Source organism: Blennius ocellaris, assembly GCF_963422515.1.
Source record: "Blennius ocellaris genome assembly, chromosome: 12".
Classification (NCBI taxonomy): Eukaryota; Metazoa; Chordata; class Actinopteri; order Blenniiformes; family Blenniidae; genus Blennius; species Blennius ocellaris.
This window is the reverse complement of record NC_137661.1, coordinates 13,126,545-13,142,259: the sequence shown is the minus strand read 5'-3', so window position 1 is coordinate 13,142,259 and position 15,715 is coordinate 13,126,545. Positions and strand designations below refer to the sequence as shown.

At 40.0% G+C, this 15,715-nt stretch overlaps 3 protein-coding genes across 4 annotated transcripts; 2 read left to right on the top strand and 1 right to left on the bottom strand.

Moving 5' to 3' along the window:
* The first annotated feature begins 3,673 nt into the window (after positions 1–3,673).
* ctbs (chitobiase, di-N-acetyl) lies at positions 3,674–8,162 on the top strand. The gene is made up of 7 exons (XM_080506720.1): positions 3,674–3,792; positions 4,838–4,976; positions 5,769–5,977; positions 6,415–6,586; positions 6,680–6,777; positions 7,120–7,281; positions 7,656–8,162. The coding sequence occupies exons 1-7, from the start codon at positions 3,679–3,681 to the stop codon at positions 7,842–7,844; spliced, it is 1,083 nt and encodes a 360-aa protein (XP_080362846.1). The 5' UTR covers positions 3,674–3,678; the 3' UTR covers positions 7,845–8,162.
* Positions 8,163–8,301: 139 nt separating this feature from the next.
* spata1 (spermatogenesis associated 1) lies at positions 8,302–12,274 on the bottom strand. 2 transcript variants are annotated; one of them, XM_080506718.1, is made up of 12 exons: positions 12,194–12,274; positions 11,991–12,097; positions 11,396–11,513; positions 11,154–11,231; positions 10,653–11,052; positions 10,306–10,465; positions 10,165–10,225; positions 9,824–9,941; positions 9,614–9,739; positions 9,250–9,425; positions 8,697–8,795; positions 8,302–8,610 (listed from the first exon to the last, which is right to left on the bottom strand). In XM_080506718.1, the coding sequence occupies exons 1-12, from the start codon at positions 12,254–12,256 to the stop codon at positions 8,485–8,487; spliced, it is 1,632 nt and encodes a 543-aa protein (XP_080362844.1). In that variant the 5' UTR covers positions 12,257–12,274; the 3' UTR covers positions 8,302–8,484. The 2 variants fall into 2 exon arrangements, with proteins under 2 accessions (XP_080362844.1, XP_080362845.1); XM_080506719.1 differs by having other exon boundaries at positions 8,304–8,610; positions 11,154–11,207.
* A 1,260-nt stretch (positions 12,275–13,534) lies between these two features.
* Positions 13,535–15,378, top strand: LOC308137732 (guanine nucleotide-binding protein G(I)/G(S)/G(O) subunit gamma-5). The gene is made up of 3 exons (XM_080506535.1): positions 13,535–13,723; positions 13,857–14,010; positions 15,082–15,378. The coding sequence occupies exons 1-2, from the start codon at positions 13,643–13,645 to the stop codon at positions 13,980–13,982; spliced, it is 207 nt and encodes a 68-aa protein (XP_080362661.1). The 5' UTR covers positions 13,535–13,642; the 3' UTR covers positions 13,983–14,010; positions 15,082–15,378.
* Positions 15,379–15,715: the final 337 nt, after the last annotated feature.

The window sequence follows — 15,715 nt, the reverse complement described above, 5'->3', positions numbered from 1 at the left end:
TCACATAGATTCTGCTTTTAATGGAATTCAGTCATTGAAACTTCCAACATAGACTTGATTAGTTTTTACCCCGGATCCCTTTCCTAGATCAAGGCTTAATCCGATGTGGACCTCAGAGAGGTTGATATATAACACAACCAAGAATAAATTCTACTAATAATGATGATATCATTATCTATATAGCACCTTAAAAAAAAACAAGTTTACAAAGAGCTTTGACAGCTAATAAAGATGAAGCAGGAACAACTGTCAAAAATGTTTTGGTTTAAACACATATATTTAATAATAAAGCAAACAACAGAGAAGTATGGGAATGATTAATGTTGAATAGATTAATTAAATTAAATAAAGATATCATAATTAAATCACACGAATGCAATAATATCAACAAAATGTTGATCTCCATAGATGTCGTCACACCATAAATGTGTTTCTGCAGGCCTCAGATGAGTCGACTAAACAGTAATTGTATGTAAAATAAGTGAAAAACCACATGCTGATTGCAAAAATAATTAGTATTGTATTGGCTGCATCCAAAAGATGATCTAATCTTGCACTGTTTTTCAAATGTAGGTCGTGTTGAACTGACCTGTGAGCGGCTTGTGTCACTTTGCTCTGAGGTATTGTTGACTCTGCAAAGATGAGAATCAAACCCATAATGACTTAACTTTTCAACAGCAGAAGCTTGTATTCAAACTTTATTCAAATCAAACAGTATCTCTGGCAGTTCATACAACATTTCAGTATTATTGCCATCTCTGAAATGTGGATCAGCACTGAGAAGGGAGCTGATTTTGACCTGGATGGATACGAGTTCAACTATTGTACTTATTCAGAGAGGGGAAGACTGGTGGAGGATTAGCTATTTATCTGGACATAAATCTGAAGTATAAAGTGGTGGAAAAAATTACAACGATAGTTAAGGATGTATTTGAAGGCAGAACAGTTGAACTCTGTATTGAAAATTGTTTTTTTTTTTATTGTAAGCTGCATTTGTAGAACACAAGGTTCTAACCAAGAAATCTTCCGGGATTGGGTTGAGAAAACATACAGCTTCAACTCAGAAGGTCTTGTTTATCTGTGGGGATTTTAACATTGATCTGCTTAACCCAAATGATCACAAACTGACAAAAGAATTTATCGATGCAATGTACAGTCTAAGCTTCGACCCTAAAATCATCAGACACAGTAGAGCCACGTCTCATAGGACCATTTTATTAGATAACATATTCACAAACCTAGCAGATGATAAAACAGGAAGTGAATTATTTATTAATGATACCAGTGACCATCTGCCAGTTTTTGTAATGTATGACAGCTGCTACAGGAAAGAGGAATAGATTGTAGGACAACAATTTAATAGAGTGAAGACAGAAGAGATAATAAATGCATTTAAAGAAGATCTGTGTAAACAGAACTAATAGTCAGTATTAAGCGAAGATATGTTATTGACAAAGCATATGAAACATTTCTATATACCTCTATGATACTATTGAATTAATATATGATACCGTTATGTACCTTTAAATGTATATATGATATTTGTCCAATAAATAAAAATAAAAAACAAACACTAAAATATACAAGTAGTTAGACACACCGTGGATCACAAAAGGATTACAAAATTACACCCAAAAAAGGGCACACTCTGTAGAAAATCCATTAAACATAGAATTGAAGGAGTGGGGTATAAATTAAAAAAATATAACAATAAAATACCAACCATTTTATGAATGTCTAAACAAGAATACTACTCTCAAAATATTAGATACAAATAAAAACAATATTAAAAGCATTTGGAATATATTGAGTAATGTCATTAGGTATAGCTCAAAGCACAGTTTACCTGCATTATTTTACTAATAATGATGAAAACCTTGATAATATGAATGATGTGGTTAATGACTTCAACAGATGTTTTATAAATGTTGGCCCAAATCTGGCAGAAAAAAAACATCAACATTATCTTGGATCATCTGATAGGTGGAACAGCAGAGGAGGTGAGTGAAATAATAGATATTATAAATAAATGAAAAAGCAAGACATCACTTGACTGTGACGGTATACAGTAGATATGAGAATAGCCAAAAAGGTTATCGATGCAATTCATCAACTTCTCACATACAGCTGCAATTTGTCTTTCTAAACTGGCAAGTTCCAAATAGAATAAAAACTGCAAAAGTCATCCCACTTTTTAAAACTGGAGACAGACACCAATTCAATAGTTACAGGCTCATTTCTCTACTCTCACAATTTTTCAAAATGTATTGCTCACAATTTAACAAATGTATTGACAAACACAAACCGCTGTCTGAATGTCAATATTGATTCAGATGACAAAGATCCACCTCGCTGGGATTAATAAAATCAATCGAAGAAATCATTATCTCTGTAGACAAAAATAAATGTGCAGTAGGAGTGTTCAAAGACCTCAAAATGGCAGGCGACACAATAAATCATGATATTGATCAATAAACTGGAGTGATCTGGTCAACAGCTTGTGAAAATGGGTGATTTTCAGTTTTCATGTTGGACATTATCTGTGGTGTCCTCCAGGGGTCAGTATTAGGTCAAAAACGGTTTGTTCTTGATATAAATGACATAAAATCTCTAAAATACTTCGGGTTTTTTTGTTTGCTAAAGACACAAATATTTTCTGGAGAGGGGAGAACTAGAAACAGCTCACTAAAGAAATCACATCTGAATTAAACAAATTTAAAAGGTGGTTTGATGTCAATCAATTCCGTTTTGATAAAACGAAACGTATGTTGTTAGGTAATTGTAAGGGGCAAGAATACGTAAAAGTTATGATAAAGGGTGTGGGTCTCTGGGGATGGTAATTGACGGAAACATCCTCTGGAAACCTCACATTAAACATGCTCAGATCTTCAGATCTACATCAGTCACAGACACACAGACTAATAATCTTTGCTGGCAAGATCTTCTGTTATTATCTTTCAGGTTGTGTGTGTTTGATTTGGTTTTCCCTAAAAAAAACAACTAAAAAAAACAAACAACATGTACTTCAGTAGCCAAACCTCATCCAATGTTGTGGAGGTATTACGTGTAAATCAAAAATCTGACATGAATGAAGGGTATTGAGGAAATGTGTGACTAGCAGTCTATACTTTATGAAACTTGAAAACTCTAGAACTGTATTCATTGGTTGTAGTTTTGATCATATGTCCAAATTATCTCCATCTCAGACACTGAAGACAGTCATGTTGGAACAAAGCAACTCCCTGTAAAAGATTAAAAAAGTTCTATTCTATTCTATTCTATTTTGTTTCTTTTAATGAAAACAAACAAACAAAACGACATTTAAAAACCAATAGAGGAACGAAGAAGTTTGTCCTATTTCACTCGCCATACATAAACACTCACTGACCCGTCATTCTGAAGTTAGCTTGCCATTTGAGAGTTGAGGCGAGAGATAATTGTATAACTAAAACAACTTTAACATAATGACAAAAAAAACTCTGAATAGTGTTAAAGTACGCTGAACATTTTCGTTAAACCCATACCACATAAGAAGAAGAAGAAGAATTTTTAAATATGTTTCAGTGATTTGATTTCCCCTTTAACAGCAGCATCAAACGGAGTCTGACTTCGGCGTCGTCCTCATTCCGACTTGGTTTCATTTGTCTCTGCGACTTTTCGCGTGTCTTTGGGGGAAAAATGTCTGGCTTTCTGTTGAACTTGTTGTCGCTGCTTGTCGTCTGCGGGTCCGGCGGGTGTCCCTGTGACAGCCCGGAGCTCTGCGAACAGATCACACAGCAGAGGGACTTTGAGGTAAAGTCAGGCGGGTCACGAGGGACATTGAAGCTTCGCTTCGTGACAGTGTAAATAACGTCTGACACAACTTTCATTTCTTCAATAATTATGTTTTTTAAGCTGCACTGGCTATTTCAGACCATTTTATGTTTAGTTTATGTAGTATATTTTCATCCCGCAAAGCTCCTGAAAGGCTTCTATCTGTCTGTCTGTCCATTAGTGTAAATAATTAGTGTAAATCAATCAAAAAGATTAGGATTGGAGATGTCAGGCTTCAATTTCCTCTGGAGGACCAGGGGTCTACAACCTGCAGCTCCGGAGCCACATGTGGCTCTTCAGCCCCTCTAGTGGCTCCCTGAAACTTCCAGTATATGTAAACAAACATTTAGTTTTCATTTTGGATTCACTTGCATGCCACAGTGATTTTCAGAAATGGTCTCATATCCAGGCTGAATCAGCCAGAATAGCTACAAACTAAGAAAAGAGCTCAAACTACTTTTCTCAAAAGTAACTCAGTGTTATGTGAATTATTGGGTACAAAAATGTCTCTCTACATGTTTGCCTATTCATTAAAATTGTAAGTGAGTGCCCAATGATGCAGCTTGTTTTTAAAATTGTTTGTGGGATACGGTAATGTCGTTGTAATCTCTTACAATTAATCTGTTTGCATTTTACTAAAGTTAAACTGAATGAGCATCATATTTGAATCAGTCCATTTATGAGAGCAGGGAGTGATCAGTTAACGCCTCCTATCCAGGGAATCACTAAAAACTCAGTCCACTGCTAAATTATTCAATTGATAATTACCAATATTTGTACTTTTACATCAGTCAAGGCCCTGCTATCTCTTGGCAGTTTATGCTTAATTATATAATATTTTTCAAGCTTGACTACATCATAATTTAATCAATTAAGAAGCATTGATGGTGACGACATCTTTATCTTCAACTCTGCTTTGTTTATGACAGTTCAATGTTTGTGGTCAGATTAAGGCAGCTGTTTACAGGATTAAATGTTTGTAGTAGTTTTGTTTCTAAACATGTCTTCCCTCTTTTTGTTGCAGGTGTTTGTCTTTGATGTGGGTGGAAAGACTTGGAAGTCCTATAACTGGAGCATGGTGACGACTGTGGCAACCTTTGGAAAGTATGACGCTGAACTCATGTGTTACGCTCACTCGCAAGGTGCACGGGTTGTACTGAAAGGTAAAAATAAACTCTCTGGGCTTCTTCTTTTTTTTTTTATTTGAGTAGCATAATCAATTAAAACACAGGCTGCAAAAGAAGAGACAAGGAATACAAAGTAGATACTCAAAAGGAATAGGTAGTTCACTGAATTTACGAAGATCCTACCCGCCGTCATTCACTATAAATACGTACAGACAATAACTGTGGTGATCAGTTACAGTGGGGGGGGTGGGGAACTTTATTTTGTCGAGAGGCCGGGTTTCCGAGCAGAAGTAGTTTTGTTGTTGCACCATATGTGCGGTCAGTTGGAGAGATGAGAGAAAGGAAAAGCATTTCTGAGAAGTGTGTTTGAATGGAGAATAAAGTTTGGAGTTCCTTGCTGAACACACCGCCGCCGGCTCCCGTCCATCGGCTCTCCACCACCAATATTTTATTTTGGACCAATTTAGCAAAGTATTTATGTTGGACTTATTTATTCAAGTATATCTAGCTCTTATTGTATTTTCTTTATTTATTGTTTTCAAACGATTGAGTGCAGAACAACTACTTTTACTACTACATTACAAGATATTTTTATATATTTTATAACAGGAGTCTTTAAAAAAAACAAACATGTTCAATAAATGCTGTTCTGAATTATATAACCATGTAAATAATTGTGATTTCAATATTGCCCAAAATAATTGTGATTATATTCTTTTCCATAATGAGCAGCTCTAATATTATATGATCTTGCTCTCCTGATCCTCACAATGTTTGTAGTTTACCAACCACTTTTCCATCTGACTCCTCACCTGTTGGTGGGAACAGGTGATGTTCCCCTCTCCTATATTGTGGACCAAGACAACAGGACAGCATGGATAATGGACAAGGTCAGCTTAGCCAAGAGTCAGTTTATGGATGGGATCAACATAGACATCGAACAGGCAGTGGAGAACGGCTCACCGGAGTACTATGCTTTGACGGCTCTGGTCAAAGAGACCACCGAGGCCTTCCACAGGGAGATCCCAGGATCTCAGGTAAAAAAAAAAATCTATTTGTCTATTTGTTTGTAAGATCTCCTTTAACGACGGGGGTAAAAACAGCAGCAACAGCTGATCATATGAGACACTTGGACTGCTCGTAGATAACAACTCAATATCTTTTGTCTAGTTGTGATATAAACTCTTGCATCAATGGAAGGAAGATTGCGGTTTGGCCTTGTTGTGTGCAGCTTGTGTGATTCTTTTTTCTTGGCAGTCTTGAGTTCATGCCACAATCTAAAGACACGTTTGTTAGGTCAATCGATGACTCCAAATTGCTTGCAGGTGTGTCATGACTGTGTGACAGACTTGTGGGCTTCAGGCCCCATTGGTCTCACTTGAATGAAGTGACTTTGGAGAATAACGCATGGATGGTTTAAATTGTAAATCGCAAAGTTGTCTCACAATGATTCTCACTAATCTCTGAATTCTAGGTTTCATTTGACGCTGCTTGGGCCCCCAGATGTATTGACAAGCGCTGCTATGATTATGTCACCATCGCCGAATCCTGTGACCTGCTGTTTGTGATGTCATACGATGAGCAGAGCCAGATCGTGGACGACTGCATTGCCATGGCAAATGCTCCACGGACTCAAACATTGGAAGGTTAGTGCAATGGTGACAAATGAGATCAACTCGGCGTGCTTCTGTGAAACTATGACCACCACATAACATGCCTGGCATTCTGCTATTTTGAAGCGTATGACCAATACTTGGATATGAAGATTGACCCTAAAAAGATAGTGATGGGACTGCCATGGTATGGCTACGATTACCCATGTCTCAACCTTTCCCAGGTAAGGCATTTCGTCATTTTAAAAGTTTGCCAATGAAAGGAAATTGGTTGTTTTGGTGTTTAGCTGTGCTCCTGGCAAAGCTCTGGGAATGACGTCGTCTCATAAAATGGACAGAATAATGAATGTTCATGTATCCTGACTCAAGTATCATCCCTCTGCCTGAGGGAAAGGATGATTTGGATAAAGATAAAGTTATGATGCACTTTTTCCTTCTCTTTCCATTTTTTTTTGTGTGACTTTGTTGTTTTCCACAGATTGATTACCTTCCTTTACTCCAAAGGCTCTTTCCTGTTCATATTACTCGATGTGTGTTTCGCTTTACCAGCCAGTGTCTTTTGCCAGGAGGGAATATGTTCGATAGCCAAGGTTCCTTTCCGTGGAGCCCCTTGCAGCGACGCGGCAGGAACACAAAAACCCTACAAGTGGCTCATGCAGCAGGTCAACAGTTCATTGTCTGGCAGGCTGTGGGATGACAAGCAGCAGGCTCCTTACTTCAATTACAAGGTGCAGAAACGATGTGTCACATTTTAAACCGAGTCACCTTTTGCTTGCTTTTGAAACATGGAGCTTTGTGTTGTGTCAGATGTTTTGATCCTGAATTTGCCCTTCCTGCTGAGTTCAAGCTCAACCAGCTTCACTTCTGAATAGTCTGAATGAAATACAACTTAATAAATCAGGAAGAAATAGCCGGCATCCACCCAAGTTACCACAGCGTCACTTGTCAAACAAAACTAATCACCTCATTGTAACAGCTCTATAATGCTCTTGCAAATCAGCCTCTTGGTGTTGGGTGGAGCCTTCCCAAAACAAAGGTTGGAGCCATATTTTGTTTTAATAGTTTCTCGAATTTTTTTTCTTTTTTCTTTTCTTCCCCACAGGACCAGAGCGGACAGATTCATCAGGTTTGGTATGACGACCCACAAAGCATCTGTCCCAAGGCCGATGCAGTGAAAGCTAAAGGATTGAGGGGTATTGGCATGTGGAACGGCAACATCCTGGACTACAGCGCTGATCCAGTCGCCAGGCAGCAGACCACAATGATGTGGAATGCCCTGTTCGGATGCTAGCTGGCCTACACTCTGCACCGCGACAAAAACTTCTCACCATCCGTGAGCCATCCCCTGCTTGTTTCCAAGCCAATATGTCCTTTTGTGGCGGGAACAGGGCGTGGCTTTGTAACTTTAGGATGCCCGCTTGCACTTCAGCTTTTATTGTGACTTTTACTGCAGTTGCCCTTGAATCTGGTTACTTGTCAGACATTCTTCTGTGCTTGCTGAAAAAAAACTGTGATTTGAACTGTGATTCCTCAAGAATGTTTTTCTTGGTTGTTTTTTTTTTTTTTTTTTATTGAGATTGATCTTCTGATTTGTGCACTTTATTGTTTGTCATAAATAAAACTTTTGATTAATCTGTTGGGAGTCATGAATTTTACATACATAATTGCAGTGCTTACTTGTGCAAATTCTTCTATGAAACTGTGTGGATTACAGTGGTGGATTCAGACCTGTACTATCAAAGCAGATAATTTAAGATCACACTGAAGTATTTGGAGTGACTTTTTATTTTATTTTTTTAAAAAGGAATGCAATTCCGAAAAATTACAAAATAACTAAAGTTTAAAGGGCACAATAGCACCAAACTGTCACAACTCAATGTAAGAGGGGAAAAAAAAGACAAAAGATGATGTTTGATTTTGTATTTTAGGGCTCAGATGGAGCTGCTTTGTACTGTCGCTCTGTCCCGTGCAGTATGTCCCTTCAGTCCAGACTGACTCTTCTTCTGGGCCAGCTCAGCCTTCAGTGATCTCAGCTCCGTTGCCGCCTGCTTCCTCAACTACACGACACAAAGAAAGTCCATGCTTCAGCAGAGCAGTCGACTCGCTTTAGCTCAGCAAGCAATGGTCATTGTATTTAACTTACCTTTGTCTCCGTTATCAGCTTCATCCTGGCATCTTCTATCTTCCTCTTCAAGTTGTCAATCTCATAGGTCTCTGTCATGATCTGTATTATAAGTTCATTCTGAAATGTATACGTTTAATGGTTAAAAACATAGATATCCACGTAAGTAAATAAAATCACTATGTTGGAGACATTTTGAGAAGCTTGTCAATTAAAGCTTCTCTGGAAAATAATTCATATTGATCGATATTGTGAAGTGCTTTGGGCAGATTATGTTGTACTTGGCTCTATATGAATAAAAATGAACTGAACTTACTACCTTTTACTTGTTTTTGTTTTGTTATTACCCTTTATTTCTTGTAAAGTTGACTGGCAAATATAAATTATGTGGCTGCTTGCACTCAGCTCGTCATCATTATACAGCTCTGTGCACTGTATGTGCGCCTGGCTTGGACGAAACCTGACATTTATCCTAGCGCCACTGGAAACCTTTCCAGGCTCCAACGACCTAATCCAAGATAAAGTGGAGGAGTGACGGATGGATTTTCAGACGTGTACTGTGATTACTTTGCACCTTTGTGGAGGATCTCCCTTGTCGCCTTGGCTTTCCCCTGGTCTCTCTGACTTGAAGCTGGTGCAGAAGTTTGTTGTAAAATGTCTCCAGTTCTTGTCTTAGGCCCTTCAGACTCTCCTCCAGTGGTGCAGTGGCCTTCTTGGTTTCAAAGTATTTCTTTTTCCAACTGTCACGCGCTAGACAGAAATGGTAGTGAGAGTCAGTAAGATACAGAAGAGGGAGGAGATATTTTCCCATCAAATTTTTTTTTAACACTTTCATTATAAATACAACGGGAGGAAAGATTTGCCAAGCCCCATTTTGTTAATTAATAGTGAAATATATCACGATAGATATACATCATTATCCACACTTTCATGCCCACCTTGGTTCCTGCGGTGCCGGTTCTGGGCTAACAAGTCCTTCCCCTTTCTTAGCAGCTCCTGTCTGGTCCACTCCAGCTGCTTCCTCTCCTCCTTCACCAGCTTGAGCTCTTCAGTGAGTTCCTCTCCTTAAAGACATAGAAGCTATAAAAACAAAGTACAGTTTTTTTTTTTGGCATAACTGCAAGGGGTGTTTTACAAGCTGTGTTTACTGTTTGTGTTAAAGACTGGAGAAGCAGCTGACTGCCGAGCGCCCGTAGCCAAAAGAAGACTTGGTGGTGGAGTAGTGCAGCGAACCGGCTGCGTCATCCCAGCTGGAATTTCTGTTCCCTTTAAACCAGATTAAACCGAAAACGTTAATTCTAAATCTGAATATATTCTTGTGTATTTTGGCAGGACTTTCAAATCCGGTAACACTCCAATAATGTAGCCAGGTTCCAGCAGAGTTTGAGACATAAGCTTCTCATCAAACAATCCTAATGTTTCAGGAGTCCAAAGGCCAAACTGATTTTCTCTTAATAGGTTTCCCAAGCGTACAACTACCACGCATTACCCCGTTCATTCGTTTCTTCATGATGAACTTCGGTGTGTGCGCCTCTTTCAATTTTCCAGCTCTGCAAAATAGGCACACAACAGCAACATTTCAAATCTCCTGCACTGAGTGTTAAAGACCATAATTTGAGTTGCATGATACCCGTCTGTGAGGGAGAATCCTGAATCTCTGTCCTCCAGAGACTCCGTCACTCCTGAATTCCCAGCCACCCCGTTTCCTCGGTGACATTGTTTCCCATTTCTGCAGATTCCCTCTTTGTCTGGCAATGCTGTCCTTTGAACCAAGTCGGCTTCACCTCGCACTAAAGCGGCAGATGAAGAGACAGTGAAAGAAGACACCACAGAGGTGAAGTAACCATTATCAGCGCTTCGGACAAAACACAAATTAAACACAAACAAAGAAAAGTAAGGTCAGGCTATGCAAAAGATTCGTCGCAAGAACTTGAACTTGCACTTGCAATAGGAACATTGAATGAATAGCGTCTTTACTTTTGTCTATATTCAGTGAAACCAGCTGTGATGGCTTGTGACCTTGTGGCTTCAAAGGGCAAAATCCCTGCTCTGCTGTCCTGGTCAATAAGAGAGTGTCCTCTTCATTCCCTCCTTCTCCTGCTGAAGAGCTGTAGCTGTCGTCATCATCATCATCTTCTTCCTCATCCTCTTCCTCTTCCAGTCGAGGGGTGGGAGGCGGCTGCTGCTGGGAACACTGGGGGATGTGGGGGAATTTAACAAGCCCCTTTGTTGCTGCTGGCAGGCTGCACATCTTGGGAGGCTGGTAATAGATTTGGTGGTCTGAGGAGCTGCTGCTGGTGTCCGGGGTGAGGGACTGAGAGCAGACGCTGCTGTCGCTCTCCACAATAGGCAACAGGTAGAGCTCTGGCTGTTCAGCCTTCAGAAAAGAGGAAACAATTCATTACCTGCGCTCAACCGGGACAAAATGAGTCAAAAACATCATCTGCCTGGTAAGAAAATGACAAAAGGCAAACATACATAGGGTGGGGCAAATGTTTTGACTTTCAGGTCTCTCTCCTGTTTGCCTTTGACCTGTAATAGACAGGAAGTTTGTAGCTGTAAAAAGAAACGTTGCTGTAAAAACTGGGTTCCTCCTCACACAGTTCACCCCCATCAGCATAGCATGTCTGGATGGTTAACGGTTTGGATTGTATGCCTCCACTGTCTGCTTGATAAAACACGGCCAAGCCTCACAAAAGCTCACTGCAAGATGCACTTACCAGAGCCAAACTGCGACCCACACATTTCAGGAAGGAGAATTTGTTGACGCTCCTCTCGGCACCAAGAAGAGCGCCCAGCTCACCCCTCAGAGTCTTCAGGGTGACATCAGGGTAAACCCTCACAGCACAATGTTGGAAAATAGAGTTCAAAATCACTGAATTATTACAAAGCATATGATCACAACAGATTTTTGTTCAGCCCTTGATTGGGGTCTTTATGGAGATGTTTGTTTCAAGATGCAGAAGATACCTTCAACAGTCTTTTTTTCTTTCTTTCTGCTTCCTTATATCTAATTTACACATGATTTATGTATATGTTTTAACTTTCTCACACACTAAACTCAAGTGTTTGCCATTCAAGAGAATAAAACAAAATCAAAAATGGCAAATTTTGAAGCAATTGTGTAATCATAAATAGAATATAAACAACTTAACTACAGGTCCTCTACTAAACTGAAAAACCCAAAGAAATTGTATTATAGTACTAATAGCATGTGCACTTCTATTCTTCACAGGGGAAACATAACGTCAAAGAGCGCATCCAAACTAACATAGTTTGTTTTCTCTCTCAGTGAGATGGCTTATGTTTCTTCACCTGATGAAGCCTGCAGATATGAAGCTCTCTGTGGCTTCGGCGGGCGCTTTATTGAGCTTCACGTTCCACTGGTCACCTGGTACATACAGCACGTGGAGCTCCACAAACTAAATAAATGACAGCAATAAGCTTCATTATGGGCGATAGTTGTAAAATGTGCACACAGGGACATTTTGCAATGTGAAGTAAGCTCCTTTACCTACCTTGCAGCTGGTTGGTCTTGTGTCTTCTGCACATCTCACAGACTCACAGGACAGCTCCATCATCACAGAGAAGCAGGGGGATCAGTGTGAACAGATCTGTGTTACTCTCATTTGCCCAGACTCGTGGAGGCGTGGACCACTGCTTAGTAACAATTTGCTGTGATCAAACACACTCAGTTGTCCAGAGGACTTTCTTTTACGAGTGCCAGCTGCGGTTGCTCTCCTGCTGGTAATGCTTGTAGAAAGTCTCTAAACTCTCATCCGCCCTTTGCGAACTCCTTACTACAAGTTTAAATCGGTATTACATGACGATTTCAACTGTAGTTTTAACTTTAGATAATTGCTACATTTTGTGTATTTTTCTTAGACGTTGTCGCCACTAGAGGTCGCAATAGGTATTACCCCGACGCTGCTTTCAGGGACGGTAGGAAAAGTGACTGGATTGGAAAATGATTATAGGAGTTCATTTAATTAATTTGCTGAACTTCCTAAAAGCTGGTTAGAATTAGTTGGCTAGATACGTTCACACGGGAAGGGCTTGCCGTTATTTGAACCTGTGGCTGTTCAATGTGAGAGTAGAGTGCTAACCAATTTCCCAAGATTTAACTTGAATGATCCCCAAGGGGGAATTATTTCTCCACATTTATTACATCCCATTTATCGTTAACCTTCACATATGATGAGACGTGGGCATCCACAGTGCAGTGGGAGTCATCTGGGAAAATCACTGCTGTCATGTCAACACTGGAATTTGTACTTTTCACCAACCATCATACAAAAAATTCAGTCGTTCAGGGGATTTTATCAAGCTAAATCAGAAAGGTGTATTATTTTTGATATAAGGTTTACAATAAATGGTAAATATCACATAACACCTTTCAACTGTGAGAGCAGTCCCAAAGCAATCGAACCTGCAAACTTCCGATTGGGAGGCGACTGCTCCTCCAACCAAGTCATGGTGCACAATTAGATCAGTTTAATTCCGAAATACAACATACCTGCATTGTCCAGGTTGAACAAATATGAAATGTGATTCAAATATGAGTGAAAGTGAGAACACAGATGCAAGAGAAAAAAATTTTTTTTTCATTTAATCCCTATAATCTGTTGTAATTCATGACGTTTGCTTTGATTTTCAAAAGCAAATTGGAAGCAACTCACCATCTGTACTGCATTTATTGGTATGCATGCTGGGAAAAAACTTTTAATTTATCAAAACACAAATTTATAGTACTAGATTGTCTTTAAGTGCAACAGTCCGAAAGACAAGATTAAAAACGGTGTGGCATGCCGAATTGTACATTTCCGAGAATCCTGAACGCACCTTCCCGCGGACACGCCCTCCAACAGGAAACCGGAAAGTCTCTGTTGTGGAAGAAGTTAGCAGCTTTCACAAAGTTTGGTCTCATTTTGTTGTACCGGGAGCCAATTCCGTGCACATCTCGGGAAATGTCGGGCTCATCCAACATCGTAGCGATGAAAAAGGTCGTGCAGCAGCTGCGTCTTGAGGCGGGCTTGAACAGAGTGAAGGTAACGGCGGAGCTCTCGTTCAGGGCGTGTTGTCCGTCGGTCGCCTGTTACGGACGTCTCGGATCTCACTCCTAGTGGGGGTCTTTTAACTTTAGTGTAACTTTTAGGGACTTTTTTTTCCGGATCTCCTCAGGTGTCCCAGGCCGCGGCGGACCTGCAGCAGTTCTGCATCCAGAACGCCCAGCAGGACCCGCTGCTCACCGGCATGTCGTCCAGCAACAACCCGTTCAGACCACAGAAGGTCTGCTCCTTCCTATAGCGGCGACCGGCCGACAGACCTCCGCCCTGTGAGCATCACTCTGTCCGCACACCAGTCACATGGCACGGCTCTCTTTACGGGTGATTCCACGGCAGCTTCGGCTCGCTTGACACACGTGTAGGCCGGCCACCCTCCTGGATAAATGGAGCCCCACAGTCAAAGGCTATTACCCCCTTGTTGAACATTTACCACTGAAAGACAATAAATTAGGTTCTACATCCCCTTTTAATAGTATCCCTATATGTGTCCTGCCTTTATCATTATGGTAGAGACACGAGCGGAGCTGTCAGCACTGTGTGGGTCAGGCTTCTGAGGTCACCTTTCTTCAGCTCTCCACATGCAGAATCCTTCATACGCATTATTTAAAAGTTAATAGTTCAGACTAGAAGGTGGATAAAATGTTAAAGTATAATCCACCCATCTTCTATTCTACTTTAAGCACTGGGATTGCAGATCTTCAAAGAGGCACATTCACACCTGAGAGAAATCTTAAGTGTCACCAACAAGCTCCACAGTGCAGTAAAGGTATCGTGCCCCAACTATTAGAAAACTCCAAAAGCAGAAATATAGAGGCCATAAGATGCAAACCACTCATCGGCAGTGAGAATCGGGCCAGGTTGGAATTTGCAAAGAAATATAGAGACGAGCCAAAAAAGCTCTGGTACATTTTATGGACAGACGAGTCCAAGATTCTTCTCTTCCAATGTGTGGATAAAGAAAGGAACTGCTTATGATCCAAAGCATACGTGAAGCATGGTGGAGGTACTGTCATGGCTTGGGCTGCATGGCTGCTCCTGCATCAGGCCAGCTAATATTTATTGACGGGAGCAGCAGACGGAAACAAAAGTCTTCAGTGAACAACAAAAACAAAGGAATTGGTCTGTACGTGTTACAGATTAGTGTTTTAGAGCATATTTGCCTCAGATTTATCAATCACTCAGTAAAAGTCAATATGTGCTCATACGTGCTTATATTATTAGAAATCAATGTATCGTCACAGCAAATGCCACAGTATTTAATGTTGTGTGCATCACCCCGAAAGGACAGCTGTTGAATGAAGAGTAGTGCAGTACATTGCTAACATTTGATATTTCTGCAGGTTTGGGACTTTGTGGGGAGGAGCTGCGGGATCCTGCTTCATGGACTGGAATTGTCTCAGGAGTGTTTGGGCCAAATAACTAATTTAAGTTTGTTTTATATATAATTTTGCCTTGATAAAAACATACAGAAAGATTTCCAGGTGCTCACACAAAAAAGATTCCTTAAACTTTTTGCATAATAACACAACTCACACGTGCCTTTTCAAGTGTAGTTTTTCCATGAATGATTAAACAAAGTGATTCCACATTTGAATGTGTTACTAAATGTTGTACTTCAATAAAATACATTTAACAAATGTAATGTGTGGTAGTTTTGAAAATTCTCACATACAGAAAGTAAATTGTGACGCATTTGTTTATCTTCAGACAAATTGCAATCGTACTGTTGAGACTCCTTTATAATTTGTCAAGAACAGAATCTTAAATGTCAACACAGATCTGATGACGGAACGCAAATAACCTGAAACAACTTCAAAGTAGGAGTGATGACAATATCAATGGTACTTCATTTGTCACAATTATACACTGTGTGCTAATGCAATAGTAGATTCAAAACCACCACTATGAGGGGGAGATGGTGAAAACATGTATGACAGGCTGCTGGAAAAAGACTAATGCAAATGACAAAAAAGA

Bases quoted from the DNA above. Each gene is read 5' to 3' on its own strand.
- ctbs (XM_080506720.1), top strand. From the start codon at position 3,679: ATGTCTGGCTTTCTGTTGAACTTGTTGTCGCTGCTTGTCGTCTGCGGG. The intron at 6,587-6,679 runs GTTAGTGCAATG...GCTATTTTGAAG, and splicing joins ACGGACTCAAACATTGGAAG to CGTATGACCAATACTTGGAT. The intron at 6,778-7,119 runs GTAAGGCATTTC...GTCTTTTGCCAG, and splicing joins CATGTCTCAACCTTTCCCAG to GAGGGAATATGTTCGATAGC.
- spata1 (XM_080506718.1), bottom strand. From the start codon at position 12,256: ATGATGGAGCTGTCCTGTGAGTCTGTGAGATGTGCAGAAGACACAAGA. The intron at 11,232-11,395 runs GTAAGTGCATCT...TTCTTTTTACAG, and splicing joins TGGGTCGCAGTTTGGCTCTG to CTACAAACTTCCTGTCTATT. The intron at 10,226-10,305 runs GTATCATGCAAC...CCTATTTTGCAG, and splicing joins GGATTCTCCCTCACAGACGG to AGCTGGAAAATTGAAAGAGG.
- LOC308137732 (XM_080506535.1), top strand. From the start codon at position 13,643: ATGTCGGGCTCATCCAACATCGTAGCGATGAAAAAGGTCGTGCAGCAG. The intron at 13,724-13,856 runs GTAACGGCGGAG...GGATCTCCTCAG, and splicing joins CGGGCTTGAACAGAGTGAAG to GTGTCCCAGGCCGCGGCGGA.